General features: G+C 47.9%; 7 protein-coding genes across 7 annotated transcripts; 5 read left to right on the top strand and 2 right to left on the bottom strand.

The window, feature by feature from the left end:
- Nucleotides 1-86: 86 nt before the first annotated feature.
- On the top strand, nucleotides 87-3,470 carry KL928_000881 (uncharacterized protein; the record flags this gene model as incomplete). Its single annotated transcript, XM_043206625.1, has 1 exon — nucleotides 87-3,470. One exon carries the CDS (start codon nucleotides 87-89, stop codon nucleotides 3,468-3,470), a length of 3,384 nt encoding a protein of 1,127 aa, XP_043061340.1.
- Nucleotides 3,471-3,543: 73 nt separating this feature from the next.
- KL928_000880 (uncharacterized protein) lies at nucleotides 3,544-4,617 on the top strand (the record flags this gene model as incomplete). The annotated part of the gene is made up of 1 exon (XM_043206624.1): nucleotides 3,544-4,617. The coding sequence occupies one exon, from the start codon at nucleotides 3,544-3,546 to the stop codon at nucleotides 4,615-4,617; it is 1,074 nt and encodes a 357-aa protein (XP_043061339.1).
- A 43-nt stretch (nucleotides 4,618-4,660) lies between these two features.
- On the bottom strand, nucleotides 4,661-5,695 carry KL928_000879 (uncharacterized protein; the record flags this gene model as incomplete). The annotated part of the gene is made up of 1 exon (XM_043206622.1): nucleotides 4,661-5,695. The coding sequence occupies one exon, from the start codon at nucleotides 5,693-5,695 to the stop codon at nucleotides 4,661-4,663; it is 1,035 nt and encodes a 344-aa protein (XP_043061338.1).
- A 624-nt stretch (nucleotides 5,696-6,319) lies between these two features.
- Nucleotides 6,320-10,819, top strand: KL928_000878 (uncharacterized protein; the record flags this gene model as incomplete). The annotated part of the gene is made up of 1 exon (XM_043206621.1): nucleotides 6,320-10,819. The coding sequence occupies one exon, from the start codon at nucleotides 6,320-6,322 to the stop codon at nucleotides 10,817-10,819; it is 4,500 nt and encodes a 1,499-aa protein (XP_043061337.1).
- A 40-nt stretch (nucleotides 10,820-10,859) lies between these two features.
- On the bottom strand, nucleotides 10,860-13,034 carry KL928_000877 (uncharacterized protein; the record flags this gene model as incomplete). Its single annotated transcript, XM_043206620.1, has 1 exon — nucleotides 10,860-13,034. One exon carries the CDS (start codon nucleotides 13,032-13,034, stop codon nucleotides 10,860-10,862), a length of 2,175 nt encoding a protein of 724 aa, XP_043061336.1.
- A 528-nt stretch (nucleotides 13,035-13,562) lies between these two features.
- KL928_000876 (uncharacterized protein) lies at nucleotides 13,563-14,303 on the top strand (the record flags this gene model as incomplete). Its single annotated transcript, XM_043206619.1, has 1 exon — nucleotides 13,563-14,303. One exon carries the CDS (start codon nucleotides 13,563-13,565, stop codon nucleotides 14,301-14,303), a length of 741 nt encoding a protein of 246 aa, XP_043061335.1.
- A 369-nt stretch (nucleotides 14,304-14,672) lies between these two features.
- Nucleotides 14,673-16,358, top strand: KL928_000875 (uncharacterized protein; the record flags this gene model as incomplete). Its single annotated transcript, XM_043206618.1, has 1 exon — nucleotides 14,673-16,358. The coding sequence occupies one exon, from the start codon at nucleotides 14,673-14,675 to the stop codon at nucleotides 16,356-16,358; it is 1,686 nt and encodes a 561-aa protein (XP_043061334.1).
- Between the last annotated feature and the right edge of the window lie 67 nt (nucleotides 16,359-16,425).

Raw genomic sequence — 16,425 nt, 5'->3', positions numbered from 1 at the left:
TAAATCTTTTGAGCCGCGCACTTCTTCTCCACCATCTCGAAAAATCTTGACAAGCAAAAAGATTTATAATCACTTGAAAAAGCGAGATGGGTTTCGAACAGAGCGAGGCTGTTCTGCAACCATCCGAGCAGCCTATGGATACAGCAGACTCGCAGCTGACCCAGCGGCGCGCAGAGTACCTGAAGCTCGTTGAGCAATCCTTTTTTGATCTGAGAGAAGGAACCAAGTACTACGGCGTGCCGAAAGAGTGGCTCAACGTTTTTCTCAGAGGAACACCGCAGGAGGCAGCCAATCTGGGGCCTGTCAGCACAAGCAGCATTTTGGATCATACAGAACTTTGCATCAATCCGGCGACTACTCCAGAATTTGTAGCAGAGCAAGTCTTTGCGAAACTTGTCGAGTGGTATGGCGTGGACGGTCCCTCTGTGGAGCGGCAATTATTCATGGACAAGAAAGACGGCCAGCTCAAGCTCGAGACTTATCCATTGTACATAATTCCGCATCTGCTTTGCAATAACCCCGAAACCATCAACAGATACAGACTGGCTGGCGCAAAGCCATTTCTGATCTCTGCTCTCAGCACCGCCAGAGACCTCAAGCTAGCTGTGAAAAAACAGTTCGAGATTGGCAAGGGCACCACCAGAATATGGCGAATCACGCCAGCAACGAGATTACCCGTGATCCTCACTCCTCAAGACCTGTCGAACATCAGTTCGAAGACGCTGATCCCAGCTGGAAAGAAATCTGGCTCTATAAAATTAGAGGACCTAAACATCAATGAGCGCAATATTCTCATCGAAATTCAACAGGAGGATGGAACGTACCCAATGGACACGTCTTCGACAGTTTCCTTGGGGTCAGGATTGGTGGGACTCAATAATCTGGGAAACACCTGCTACATGAATTCTGCCTTGCAGTGTTTGGTTCATATCCCCGAGCTCACCAATTATTTTTTGTACGATTACTACGAGAAGGAAATCAACAGAGACAACCCGCTGGGAAACGACGGCAAAGTGGCGTCTGCTTATGCAGGCCTGGTCAAGCATTTATTTGACAAGCGCTTCGCGGGCCCTTCAAGCTCATATTCACCAAGAGACTTCAAATACACAATTGGATACTACAACTCGATGTTCGCAGATTATCACCAGCAAGACTCACAGGAACTGATAGCTTTTCTCTTGGACGGGCTGCACGAGGATCTGAACAGAATCTTGAAAAAGCCGTATGTTGAGAAGCCAGAGCTGCCGGACGAAAAAGTTAACGATGTGGAAGAAGTGCGGAAATTGGCGCAGAAGTGCTGGGACAGCCACAAGTTGCGAAATAACTCTGTTGTTATCGACTTGTTTGTGGGGCTGTACAAGTCGACTTTGGTGTGTCCGTCTTGCGGCAAGATCAGTATAACCTTTGACCCTTACAATGATCTCACTCTACCATTGCCGGTTCATAAAAAATGGATAGGAAAAGTCAATGTTCTATTGGAGGAAGGATATCCCAAATGTCTTGAGGTGGAACTTCCAAAGTCTTCAACATTTGCTGACCTCAAAGCATACGTTGCAGATAAGTTGAAGGTGCCTATCAATGAGCTGCTTGCTGTTGAGGTGTTCCAGTCGCAAGTGTACAAAAATTTTGAGGCCAAGGATTCAGACACGCGCTATCTGCCTATTTCTGACTTGATCGGGCAGAACGACGAGATCTGGTTCCACCAGATCAAACATAGACCAGGAGATTTGATTGTCCCCGTTTTCAATACTCTTTCAGACTCAAGAAACACCAAACCCTTCGGCATACCGTTTTTCATCACTGTCACCGAGGACGAGTGTTACTCGTTTGGCAGTATAAGGAGAAAGTTGGAACAGCGATACGGCCAGCTTTCGACGTACAAATTTTTCCAATCGAGACAGCGTTTACAGCATCAGGCCGCAGAATTTTCTGGGATTGAGGACGGCGACGACGATGACGTCTCTTTGGCTGATCCTGAAATACCTGGAAATCATGCTTTTAGCGTGAAGGTTTTCGATTCTTCTAACGAGATCAAAATTGCCAACCGATACGGCAGAGGCCTTTACGGTTACTCTAGATACCCTCAAGAGGATGAGGAAGATGATTCGTTGTGGATTCCTCGCACACATAATAATTTCAAGAATTTGCCCGACCTGCTGGAGAAAGTGAACGAAACTAAAAGGAAATATTATTCTTATCGAGCCAGATCTACCGAAACAGTCACAAGTGAGGACTCTAGTTCCGGAATCTTTGCTGATGGTGTGGGTGAAACCAATGTGATGGGTAGCGACGCTAGTGAGCCAAATCTGGCTCCTTTGACAGAGGAAGCCAATGGAATGCACATAGATGATGAAGAAAAAGAGCAGCAGGAAGATTCGGATTCTGAGCTGGAAAGCGTTTCAAGACCTCTCATTTTCGAGAAAAATGCGCTGGTCTGCGAGTGGGAGCCTCCATACTTTGATACTTTTTTCACAGGAATTGAGGAAGACGGACAGGGAGGCAGAGAGACATGGTCAAACCCTGAAGTACTAGAGAACGCGGAGGTCGAAGAAAACAAGCGACTCATGGCCGAAAGCAGGCGCAAGAACATATCTCTGGACAATTGCATGGAGATGTTTTCGAATCCAGAGGTCCTGGGAGAAAATGACCTATGGTACTGTCCAAACTGCAAGGAGCACAGACAGGCAACCAAGAAAATCGAGATCTGGTCTGTTCCGGACATACTCACTATCCATCTGAAGCGGTTCGAGAATACCAAAAGCTTCAGCGACAAGATAGATGCTGTTGTGGAGTTCCCCATTGAGGGTCTCGATATGTCCAAATATGTGGTTGACTCTACTGGGGAAGAAATGATCTACGATCTTTTTGCTGTGGACAACCATTTCGGCGGGCTTGGCGGCGGACACTACACAGCGTACGCCAAGAACTTCATTGATGGGAGGTGGTACTATTTTGATGACTCACGGGTGTCTATCGTGGACTCTACCGAGTCCATTCGGGGCTCTGCCTATCTGCTGTTCTACCGGAAGAGAAGTGGCCAGCCGCTGGGAGGCGAGTTCTTCCGCCGCATGATGGAGGACATTGGGCAAAGAAACGCGGAGAACCAGAGAAGACTGCTGGAGTCTGTGAAGCTGGACGCTCTGAGAGCAGATAGCATAGACGAGTCTCCGACGCCTATGGAGTCCTCAAACACCACGGAGAGTGGGGCCAGCTTTACCACCCCCACAGACGTTGCTTCCGACGAGAACGAGCAAGGCTACAATGAACTGAAAAGCGAGCGAAGCGATGAGACCGAGTCGTTAGTTTCGGATAACCTTATCAAGCGTCGCAAAAAGATGCTGGGCGATGGCCACATCGACTCGACGATCGGCTCCCCTGCTAGTGACATCGACGACAATGTGTCCACGTTCAGTGGAAACGCCATTGCTCCGGCCGAAATTAATGACGGAACGTATGGTGAGTTTATTTAGAGTGTAGCTGAATGCACGGAACGTTATTTTGCTACGCAGAAATTTTTCAAGTAGTAAATATATTGTATATCTAATGTCAGAGACCGCTTCTCTCAAACCCAATAAATTCCCGCCAGACGTGCTGGCGCGGATTGCGCCCGATGTGCTGCTCCAGAAGTATCTGCAGATTGGTCTGCGCCCGTCGTTGCGGAAGTTTGACGAGTTCAGGCCGGTCGCAATCAGCCGTGCGGGAGTTGGAAGGTACGAGGCTAGCGAGCAAAACGGCGACATCAACGGCGTTGGCAGCGTACTAGGATCTTCGATCGTGAAGTCAGGCAAGACCACTGCTATCTGTTTGATTAGTGGCGCGATTGTCGAGGACGACCATGAGCTGATTAACGACTACAGAACAAAGCTGGAAAAAGATATAATAGACAGCGAAACTCATACAGATAGCAAGAACGCCAGCGTTTATACAGAAGTTGAGATCTCGCGCGGCGGCAGTGGGCCGCCGAACGAGGAGGAGATTGCGATCTCGCATAGGCTATACGAAACGATCTACCACTCTGGCCTGATTGACCGCGACGCTCTGAAAATCCAGCTTGGGTACAAGGGAAGCGAGCAGCTGGAACAGGATTTCCTGCCACACACAAGCTACTCTTTTGTTCTATACGCTACCATTCAGGTCTTCTCGCGTGCTGGCCCAGTGTACGACCTGTGTTACGGGGCACTTGTTTCTGCGCTTCGACAGACCCGTCTTCCTGCTGTGTACATTGCCGAGAAACGGACTGAGGTGGGAGTTCGTCGGGTGCGGATCGAGGAGTACGACCTCGTGTGTGAGGCCGAGAAGAATGAGCCTTTGAGACTGAACGAGAATAAATTGGCCTGGAGCTCGACGTTTGGACTGGTGGAGCTCGACAGAGACGTTCCTCATGACGAGGATAAAATGGAGATTGACACAGAAGGCAAGATTTTGCTGGCAGAGCTGGAAGGCGAGGCGGAAGAAGACATCAACACACGGATCACCGTGAGCTCAAACGGCAGTACCTTGAGTGGACTTAGTGTTTACGGAGCCGCCGGCGTCACCAAGGATGATTTGAGAAAAGCATTTGACTTAGCCAGTCGGCATTCCCAGTATGTGCTGAATAGTGGAGGGATGGAGATGTGATATTGAGACTATGTTTTCATGCTAAAGGTATACAAGGAAGGAATTAGATCTTCTTTTTGGTGGATCTGAGGTTGCGTTGTCTTGGAACAGCCAAAGGCGATCCGGTGTTGGAGTCGTAGTTGGACTGCAAAGTTTGCTTATCAAGATAAACGTACTCGTTGACCTTGGCAGCAACACCACCTCTGACTCTGCGGACAACTTTGGCTTTTTTGGAGCTCTTTTTGTAAACCTCGATATAGAATGCGATGAAGAGAACAAGGTAGGACGAAATGATGATACAGCCACTGATGGTGGCTAGAGGCGTGCCGGCGCAGTCGCCGCAATGAGGCAGCGATGGAGCAAGATTATGGACAAGCTTCTGGTAGGTGGCGAAATAGATGAAGGACAGGTCTAAAATGAACTGGATGATCTGAAAACGCGTGACCCATTCTTTCCACCAGACCCGGATACCACGGGCAGCGAGGAAGTAGTACCAGTACATGACGACATGGACAAACAGATTGAGTGTGATTGGGACCCACGATATCGAGGTCAGGCCAATCAGCTGTGTGTAGCACAGGAGGGCGGTGGCGCCGTGGTGGTAGGTGTGCAAAAACGTCAATCTTTTCTGCTTCACCACCAGGAATAGGGTGTCAACAAACTCTGTGAACTTGGTGAGGTAGTTGAGGTAGTACAGAACCACCATCTGCTGAGTCCATGCACCTGGATCGCAAATGGCGTAGTAGAGTCCGTGCTTGTGGATCATTGGAATCAGCTGCTCGGCCATCAGAGTCACGAGCGTCAGGGACAATACAGTGAGGAGTAAATTATGGAGCTGAAACAGGCCGTTGAGGACGAGCGGTCTGACGTTGTTGGACTTCAAGATATGTTGACCACCAAAGATGACAACGTAGTAGAGAACAATGGCACCGAAGACTGGGACCGGCGTGGAGAAGAAAGTTTCTCCGGCGACAAAATCAAACTCTCTAGGAACAAACCGGCCGCCAGTGAGCTTTGAGACCAAATGATCAAAATGGTCGAACAGGTAGATGCCAAAAGGGCGGTCAAAGGAGGGCACGGGAAAAGCTGAGAGCGACATTATGAGGCCTTACTGGTTGGTGTTCATATAATGCTTAGAGCGAAGGACAGATTAAATTCTAATTATTCAACGTTTTCTGTTTGTTTATTTTTTTTTTTTTGCGGCCTATTGAAAAATGCCAAATGCCAATGAATGTCATCATAGCTGGTGCATGTGATTGCTTACATGTGATTGCGAGAGGGCCAAAAAAAAAAAGACTTCACAGAATGTTCGAAGCGTTGCACCGCCAGCGTCGTACAAACGGAAACGATGCTAACGACGCACGCGAAAATTTTCAGCCACACGTATTTTCTGTTGTTTTTGTTATTGTCCGGGCACTTATCAGCAACTCCACGATATTATTAGATACTATTTTTCGTAACTCGGAAGAAAAATAAAGGTGCCGGCACTTTTTTTTTTCCCGAACCTTTGCTTCCGCCACAAAAACAGGGCCCTTACTATTGTAGTTCGGCATCGGAAAATACATGCTGGAAAATAAGTTCCGAATTCCGAGCCACCCACCTACCGAATTCCTTGCATTTAGTAAGAAATTGGGCCGTAATTCTGCGATTCTTCTTGCTGCTCCCCGTCTTCTCCTCAAATATAAAGGTATCTCCTTTTGCTCAAATCTGAGTCTACCACAAGATGAGTAAAGATTCAATTAGTGTTCCCGCGGACATCGACGACCACGAGGCCGAGGTCTACGAAGGGTTTGCTGATGCTGCTGAGGACCAGGTCCGTGAATTGGCCAGAGAATTGACACATCAGAGCCGCGCCTCTCTCTCAGAGGCCAGGAGCGGCGGCGGTGATGATCTCATTAGAACCCTGACATCCATGTCGCAAGTTCCTGGTGTCGAACCAAGCACGGCAGACGACCCTAGACTGGACCCTTTTTCAGACTCGTTCGACTCCAAGTTCTGGGTCAAGAACACGCGCAAACTGATGCAGTCGGACCCTGACCACTACAAGCCAACGTCGCTCGGAATTGCCTACAAAAACCTGCGTGTGCAAGGTATTGCCTCCGATGCCGACTTCCAGCCTACCGTGCTCAATATCGGGCTGAAAAAAGTTAGAGACTTCTATTATGACTTCTTCAGAAAGAACGACGAGTCCCGATACTTTGACATCCTCAAGCCAATGGACGCGCTCATGAAACCCGGAACCGTCACGGTCGTCTTGGGAAGACCTGGTGCGGGATGCTCGACGTTGCTCAAGACCATCTCCTCACATACTTACGGTCTGAGAGTCGACAAGGATTCTGTGATATCTTACGACGGGCTTTCTGTCCGTGATATCAAGAAACACTACCGAGGAGAGGTTGTCTACTCTGCGGAGACAGATGTTCACTTCCCGCAGCTAACGGTCGGCCAGACTCTCCAATTTGCTGCCACGATGAGAACACCAAATAATAGAACGCCGGGCATCACCAGAGAACAGTACGCAAAACACATGGCCCAGGTGTACATGGCCACGTACGGATTGAGCCACACTTTTAATACCAAGGTCGGAAACGAGTTCATCAGAGGTGTTTCCGGTGGAGAGAGAAAGAGAGTCTCGATTGCCGAAGTTTCTTTGTGCGGAGCGAACTTGCAGTGCTGGGATAACGCCACAAGAGGTCTGGACTCTGCCACCGCGCTGGAATTCATCCGTGCCCTCAAGACGTCTGCGATGCTGCTGGACACCACCTCGCTGATTGCCATTTACCAATGTTCGCAGAGCGCATACGATCTCTTTGACTACGTCATCCTCCTGTACGATGGCTACCAGATCTACTACGGCCCAGGAACCGAGGCCAAGGCATATTTTGAGAGAATGGGCTACGAGTGTCCTGCTAGACAGACGACGGCCGATTATCTCACGTCGATCACGTCTCCAGCAGAGAGAGTTGCCAAAAAGGGCTGGGAAAACAAGGTGCCAAAGACGCCAAAGGAGTTCAACGACTACTGGAAAGCGTCTCCGGAGTACAAACAGCTGATCGAAGAGATCGACTCGTACATTCACAACGCAGAGGCAAATAACCTCAAACAGGAGTACAGGGAGGCACACGTTGCCAGACAGTCCAAAGCGGCCAGACCTTCGTCGCCTTACACCCTTTCGTACGGTAAGCAGGTGAGGGCTATCATGACGAGAAACATCTGGAGAACCAAGGGAGACCCTTCGATTACACTGTTTTCGATCTTTGGTAACTCCATCATGGGTCTGATCCTGTCATCTCTTTTCTACAACCTCAGCAAGACCACCGGCTCGTTCTACACCAGAACTGCTGCCATGTTTTTTGCCGTGCTGTTCAACGGTTTCTCGTCGATGTTGGAAATCATGGCTTTGTTCGAGTCTAGAGAAATTGTCGAAAAGCACAAGAAGTTTGCATTATACCATCCGTCCGCCGACGCTTTTGCATCTGTCATAACTGAGCTGCCTACCAAGCTGATCACGGCGGTGGCCTTTAATCTGGTGTTCTATTTCATGATCAACTTCAAGAGAGAACCGGGTGCGTTCTTCTTCTACTTTCTGATCAACTTCATGGCCACCTTGGTCATGTCGGGTATCTTTCGGTCGATCGGATCCTTTTACAGGACGCTAGCCGAGAGTATGACGCCATCTGCGCTGCTGCTGCTCGCCCTGGTTATCTATACCGGTTTCGCGCTGCCAACTCCATCGATGCACGGCTGGTCCAGATGGATCAACTACATCGACCCGGTTGCCTACTGTTTCGAGGCGCTGATTGCCAACGAATTCCACGGTGTGACATTCGAGTGCTCGCAGTTCATCCCAGCATATCCAGGCGCCAACGCCGCTAACCGCGTGTGTTCTGCTGTTAGTTCGATTGCTGGTGAGGACTACGTTGAGGGTGACCGTTACATTTACGAGTCTTTCCGCTACAAATGGGACCACAGATGGAGAAATTTCGGTATTGTTGTTGGTTTCACCATCTTCTTCACGGCTTTGTACCTCACCCTTGTGGAAAACTCCAAGGGAGCCATGCAGAAGGGTGAGATAATCGTTTTCCAAAGATCGACGTTGAACAAGCTCAAGAAAGAGCACGCTTCTCCAGCGGCACGTGACATCGAGGCCACGCCAGAGAACGAAAAACCAGCTGCTCTTCAGGACGACGTTAGCTCTTCCGACGGAGTGGCCAAGCTTATAGCCGGAAAAGACATTTTCCACTGGAGAGACGTTTGCTACGAGGTGAAAATTAAGAGCGAGACGAGAAGAATTCTGGACCATGTCGATGGCTGGGTGAAGCCTGGCACTCTGACGGCGCTGATGGGTGCTTCTGGAGCAGGTAAGACGACGCTGTTGGATGTTCTCGCCAACCGTGTCACCATGGGTGTTGTTTCGGGCTCGATGTTTGTCAACGGAAGACTCAGAGACGAGTCGTTCCAGAGAAACACCGGTTATGTCCAGCAACAGGATTTGCACTTGAGAACGTCTACTGTCCGAGAGGCTTTGCGATTCTCTGCATATTTGAGACAAGGCAAGGACATTCCTAAAGCCGAGAAGGATGAGTATGTCGAGAACGTGATCAACATTTTGGAGATGAACAAGTACGCCGACGCCATTGTTGGTGTTGCTGGTGAGGGTTTGAACGTGGAGCAACGGAAGAGATTGACCATTGGTGTTGAGCTCGCTGCCAAGCCGCAGTTGCTGTTGTTCCTGGACGAGCCGACCTCTGGACTGGACTCCCAGACTGCCTGGTCGATCTGTCAGCTGATGAGAAAGCTTGCCGACAACGGACAGGCCGTTCTCTGTACGATCCATCAGCCTTCGGCTATTCTGCTCAAAGAGTTTGACAGATTACTCTTCCTTGCCAAGGGAGGTAAGACTGTTTACTTTGGTGACCTGGGAGACAACTGTCAGACACTGATTAACTATTTCGAGAAATACGGTGCTCCAAAGTGTCCACCAGAGGCTAACCCTGCTGAGTGGATGCTGGAAGTGATTGGTGCAGCTCCTGGTTCTCACGCTCTGCAAGACTACCACGAAGTCTGGCTCAAGTCCAGCGAGAGACACGCCGTTAGAGAAGAGTTGCGGACCATGGAAAGAGAGCTGGCCAAGCTGCCTCTGTCGACCCTGCCGCATGCCCAGGACGAGTTTGCCAGCAGCCTTTGGCTGCAGTACTACCTGGTCACCAAGAGAGTGTTTGAGCAATACTGGAGAACTCCTTCGTACATCTGGAACAAGATTTTGCTGACTGTCATTTCCAGCTTGTTCAACGGTTTCTCCTTTTACAACGCCGGAACCTCCATGCAAGGCCTACAAAACCAGATGCTTTCGATTTTCATGCTTTCCATCATTTTGCTGACCATGGTTGACCAGATGCTTCCGCAATTTGTGGCCCAAAGATCTCTGTACGAGGTGAGAGAACGACCATCCAAGACGTTCAGCTGGGTTGCGTTTGTGCTCGCCCAGGTTACTGCTGAAGTCCCATACAACTGGCTCTGCGGAACCCTTGCCTACTTCTGTTGGTACTACCCTGTTGGTCTGCAGAAGAACGCTGCTGCCGTGCACGCTACCGCGGAGAGAGGTGCGCTCAGTTGGCTCAATATGGTTGCGTTCTTCTGCTTCTCAAGTACCCTGGGACAAGCTGCCGGTGCAGCCATCGAGATCTCTGATAATGCCGCAAACTTGGTGTCTCTGCTGTTCACCATGTCGTTGAACTTCTGTGGTGCCCTGATCATCCCTACAGGATTCTGGGTGTTCATGTACAGAGTGTCGCCAATCACCTACTGGCTCTCGTCCATTCTCAGCACTGGTGTTGGTGGTGTCGAAGTTCAGTGTGCAGAGAAAGAGTACGTGCACTTCCCTCCTCCTTCTGGCGTGACCTGTGGAGATTACATGACCCAATACATCAGCCAGGCTGGAGGATATATTTTGGATCCTTCTGCCACGGACGAATGTACGTTCTGCCCAATGAGAGAAACCAACGTGTTCTTGAAAACCATGGGCATTGATTTCGATAACAGATGGAGAGACTGGGGTATCTTCATTTGCTATATCGCAATTAACATCTTCTTCACTGTCTTCCTTTACTGGCTAGTTAGAGTGCCAAAGAAGAGCAACAGAGTCAAGGACGAGTCAGCTCTCAAGAGCAAGGGCGAGCAGCAAAGTGCAAACAGTGAAGAGGATTCCTTGGCCAAGGAGTAAATATTAATTTGGATTTACATACATTTAAATTTTAGAGGTATTAAATTTGTGAGCTGAATACACTTTCTTCCTTTGAGCTTGGAGGAAGACTTTCTGGGTCTAGCTTCCGCTTACGGGTTTCAAACCCTCTCTTCACGTCTCTGAGTTTCAGCTGGACGATGTCCAATTGATCCTTATCAAAGCAGCTCTGGTTTTTCTCGATAATATTAGAAATCTCTTTCAGCGCAAGGTAGCCAACATTGTTGGGTCCAAAGCCGCTCTGCTTGCATGAAGACTTAAAACTCTGGTTGTAAAGCTGAATCTTCATGTTCAAATTCTCAAGCTCGGACTGCGACCGGTTGTTTTTGGCCGTCTCTCCCTTCACGAAATATACCATAGACAGCAGCAACGGAGAGATCTGTGAAAACTTCTCCAGGTGAGCGGACTCGATTTCCACCGGCTGTCCCTCGTCGGCGAGTATGTACCGCACAAAGATGTCCAGCGTTGAGCTCAGTAATACGTTCGTCTTGTACAGCGATTGCATCCGTACCAGTTCGCTGTAAAGTGTATTCTTCAATTTCAAAAATTTGGCATAACGGTCCATCAGGAGCTGGTAATCCTCGTCAAATTCCGAAACGCTGCGCAGCTTCAGTCGCCTAAGGTTGTGGATCGTCAGTATCACTAGATTGAGTGTCGCAAGATAGTATAGCTGATTATGATAGTCTTTGGCTTCCTGCAGACAGCCACCCACGCCGCTCGTGGTTTGCTTGTAGGAAGCCAGAATAGTGTCGCTGAAAAAATTGTAGTCATTGAGCTCCGTTGAAGACGAGGAATGGAGCTCTCGGAGTTTGAGGTAGTAGTGCAGTGCTGCATCTAGATCGTTCATTCTTTGACTCTGTAATGCGAGCAGGAAGTATACCTTGTCCACGATTTTGTGGTAAATGACAAGCTCCTGCGAGGAAAAGCGGCCCAAATTGTAGTCATCAATAAACTTCCACAGTTGTGGGAACTCATCCCTGTTGAACGAGTGCCACTGATTACACTGGAATTTGGCAAGGACCTGATAGAAATTAATCAATAGGCCGAAATACTTCAAGCGAAGAACTTTGGCTTCCATCTCATTGCTGGAAATCAAAACAGGCTCGCTGAGTTCGTAACCAATGTATTTCTGACATTGTGCAAACAGCATTTCTGTACGATTCTTGCCGTCCCAAGATTTTATCACGTACGAGACACCACAATAAAAGTAAGATAACATGCTGAACTCGCGCAAGGTGAGCCAATTGATCTGCAACGGTAGCGCAAACTCTTGATGTGCTACCTTGACGTCGACGGGGACACAGAACCGAAAGTTTCGGGCCCAAGGTTCCAAGGTCTTGAGCTCTCTTATCAAAGCATCGATTTTGCTCATTTTGCTTTTCGTGCTTTTAAAGTCGTCATCCTGAATGGATATTAAAAGGTCCAGAATTTGAGTGATGGCCTTGAATTGCGGAGGAAGAGATTTCGTATATTGAGCGTACCTTTCTTGAGACTCCTTTAGTCTTTGGTATTTTTCCAGTGCGATCTCTATCGAGTTTCCCCGAAATAAGTGAAATTGAAGCTGGCATACAAGCACCAGCTGTAGAAATGTGAATGTGTTTTCACTCAAGGTAGCCTCCAGTCGTTCAATTATGCGATCATAGTTGCGGTACATCTGGTCTTCCTCGAAAATCATGCCAAAATATTGAATTTTCAAATATTCTATAATGCTTGTCAATGTAATACTATTCAGCGATTCGCAATGATGTGCTATGCTCATGAAGTAGGAAAAACTTGTCTTCTTGCCTTTGGATTTATCTGTCAAATATTGTATTTCAAAGTTCAGAAGCTCCAAACGGATTTGATACTCTAGTGATTCGCATCTTTTGGCGAGCTGCAATCCGCGACTGCAGTATTCTGACGCGAGATCAAGGCTTGTGGTTTCTCTAAGCAACGTCTCTGTGATTTTATAGTGGATATAAACCTCATCTGCCAGCGTAAGCAAGCCTTTGTATTGTTCGAGGGCATTGAATAGACAGCTGAGGCTAGCCCTCACGTAATTATTGTACTCCAGTAAATTCTCTTCTGCGAGCAGCGACGTTGATCCCTTCTTGTAAGCCTCATCGAGAAACCATTTGGACAATTCTATCAGTCTTTCAGGCTTCTCAGAACCCGAACACGGTTTTGAGCCGCGTTGGCATGTATCAATCTCAGTCATTTGCCAGAATCAATGGGGCACTTGATTCAGAGAAAGGGAGATATTATTTCATCTCAATAAATGTATATAACACCTTTACACCACGTGTTCGGGAGTGAGAAAAGAAGATTTGCCAACTAAGACTTGCCACGCAAAAGGGTAGATTGATCAAAGTCATTAGCAATAAAAGGGGGTGCTGTCTGAAAGCCCGTGGAGCAGGTTCGGTGCCATATGAAGCCTCCTATCACGTGTTCTTAACCTGCTATTTGCCGTTTGCTCTAATATAGCCGTTACCCTACCGCTGGCAGAAAAAAATGCAAAAAAATCGAGAGTATAAATAGGACCCAATTCCCCCTCATTGACGGAGCGAAATTTTTGAGCCTAAATTTCGGTGCAAGGTTTTTTTTTTATAGTGCATCGATATCCTTAGAGATCTAATAAAGCACTTTATCTCATCAGGAAAGGAATCATTTGGTTGAACATCTTTTCCGGAAAACAATCGATTTATAGTTGGATGAGTTGTAATATAGATATATCACAGTTGTAAACATGGATTCACTGAAACTCCCAACGACAGCAGCTAGGGCGAAAGCATTCACTGCCCAAGGCTCCCTAGCCTTCCCTATGATGACAACAGACATGGTCAAAGATGAATCACAGGATACAGACAAATACGATATTCTGAAGAAGGAGCCAGAAGAGAAGATGCTCGATATGAACGATCAAGTGGCGGACGATGCAGCAGCGTCAGGAATAGTGCCAACTTTACAGAATATCGTCGCTACCGTCAACTTGGACTGTCGTCTGGAGCTGAAGACTATTGCTCTTCACGCTCGTAACGCAGAATACAACCCAAAGCGTTTCGCTGCAGTTATCATGCGTATAAGAGAGCCAAAAACTACAGCCCTTATATTTGCTTCGGGTAAGATGGTTGTGACGGGTGCCAAGTCGGAAGACGATTCGAAATTGGCTGCCAGAAAGTACGCTCGTATCATCCAAAAGCTTGGTTTCAACGCTAAATTCACAGACTTCAAAATTCAGAATATTGTTGGTTCGTGTGATGTCAAGTTCCCTATCAGACTAGAAGGTCTAGCGTACGCTCACGGAACTTTCAGCTCGTATGAGCCGGAACTATTCCCGGGTCTCATTTATAGAATGGTGAAGCCCAAGATAGTGCTACTTATTTTCGTTTCGGGGAAGATTGTCCTGACGGGTGCAAAACAAAGAGAGGAGATCTATAAGGCGTTTGAAGCTATCTATCCCGTTCTTAGCGAATTCCGCAAGAGCTAGATTGCATTACTCATTGTATATTATGGAGATAGCTATTCGGGGGCTTTTTATTTATAAAAAAAAATGCACAGCCCGTGCGCGATTTTGATCAGGAAAAGGAAAAAAAAATATTTTCTAGCGTAGTCAGGGGAGAAAGCAAAAAATCAGAATTGGGTTTCATTTTGAAGAAAACAAGGATTTTGGAAAAATAAGTAACCTCTATCACAAGACTGTGTTTAGAATACGACATATTTTTGGCTGATAACGCGTCCACGACGTATCTCAGATCCTTATAAGCGTTGTCCTTCGGAAAAATCTCGTTAATCAATAATTGAACCGAAATTTCCTCGACGGTGGAGAAGATCATCCTACTTTAGAACACACGTCCTAATGTCATTATCAGAAAAGTCCATCAATACAGTAGGTATTGATTCCAAAAAGAAGAGTGGCACACACTTGGAAAAGCCTTCCACGGGGAAAGGCACCATTAGCAACAAGTCTAGTCAGCAGCAACAACCCATGCCACGGCCTATATTGTTCAAAAGTGGCAGTTCGGCTAGCTCGATCGTATCCAAGCAATCGAATTTGCCACCGTTGAATACCACATTCGACAAGACTCAAAAAAGCACACAGCCAATATCGCAACCAACGCCCGTGGGGGAGTCGTCTCCATTCACGCCTTCAACTCAGGCGCACACCTCTGGGGACTTACACTCTGAATCAAGTACGCCTATGAAGTCAGTTAGTTCTATCTCGTTCCAGGTGCCCACCGTCAACCCTCAGAAACATCGTGGTTCCATCAGTGCTCGACCTTCAACCACTAAACTGTCCCTGGAATCCCCGGCTTCTGGAGTCCCAAGTTCAAGACAGCCTTCAGGCACTCATCCTCCTGCTACACTGGCCCACGAGTTCCCCCACCAAGTCAAGCACACGGATGCTGGGTCGTCGAAAACAACCCCAACAACAGTGGTCCCTCTTTATTCCGCTATCGGAAAAGAGTCAAGAGAGCATAGCGTCTCGTCAATTCTAAGTGACAGACACCCAAGCTCGCATTCGTCTCCAAGAAATCTTTCGTCTCCATCTGGCGTCACATCGCCTGTCTCTTTTGACTTGGGTCCTCAGTCATCTCAAAATTCCACCGTTGGAGGCGACACTCTGCGGAACGAGATCTTGTTCCAGCCACTTTCAGGCGAGAATCGCGTGCACTCGCCTCCAATGGCGTCAAAGAAAAAGACCACTACAACGCCGAAAACGGTGGTTTCCACGCCAACAGGTCCGGTGGTTCCATTCACCGAGTATCTCAGCAAAGAGGACGATGATAAAATTCATATTCTGATCGGTGCTACTGGCTCGGTGGCAACGATCAAGATCCCAATGATAATTGACAAGCTTTTCAAGCTATACGGGGTTGATAAGGTGTCGATCCAGTTGGTGGTTACGCAGGCCGCAGAGCATTTTTTGCATGGACTCAAGATTTCTACAGAGGTGAAAATCTGGAGAGAGAACGAAGAATGGTCGACGCCGATGACGAAACCAGGCGACCCTATACTGCATGTTGAGTTGCGAAAGTGGGCAGACATCTTCCTGATTGCTCCTCTCTCTGCTAACACTCTTGCCAAAATTGCCAATGGTATTGCTGACAACTTGCTCACATCGATAATTCGGGTGTGGAACCCGGCCATTCCTATCATCATGGCTCCCGCGATGAACACTTTGATGTACACACACCCGATCACAAAAAAACACTTTGCTGTCATCAAGGAGGATTTCAAGTTTGTCGAGGTGCTGAAACCGATTGAAAAGGTGCTCATATGCGGAGATATAGGAATGGGAGGAATGAGAGAATGGAGCGAGATTGTGGATATTCTCTACCGGAAGATGAAGACATTACAAGCAGAAAAGTTAAGGAAAGCAAACGAGAGGATTGAGGAGGAGGAGGAGGAGGAGGAAGACGAAGATGAAGATGAAGACGACGACGACGAAGACGAAGACGATGACTATGACGACGACGAAGATGACGATGAAGAGGACGATGTGGAGTCCACGGTCGTCGAAAATAAGCCATCCCGCGAATGAACTCGCGTCCTATGGTGTATTACGAACGGTCATGTAAAAATAATGTACCACTCAATTGCGCGTTGTA

This window comes from Ogataea angusta, assembly GCF_019207475.1.
Source record: "Ogataea angusta isolate 61-244 chromosome Unknown 61-244_NODE_2_length_1002155_cov_89.706849, whole genome shotgun sequence".
Lineage (NCBI taxonomy): Eukaryota > Fungi > Ascomycota > Pichiomycetes > Pichiales > Pichiaceae > Ogataea > Ogataea angusta.
The sequence above is the reverse complement of the archived record's forward strand: the minus strand, read 5'-3'. Positions and strand labels throughout refer to the sequence as shown.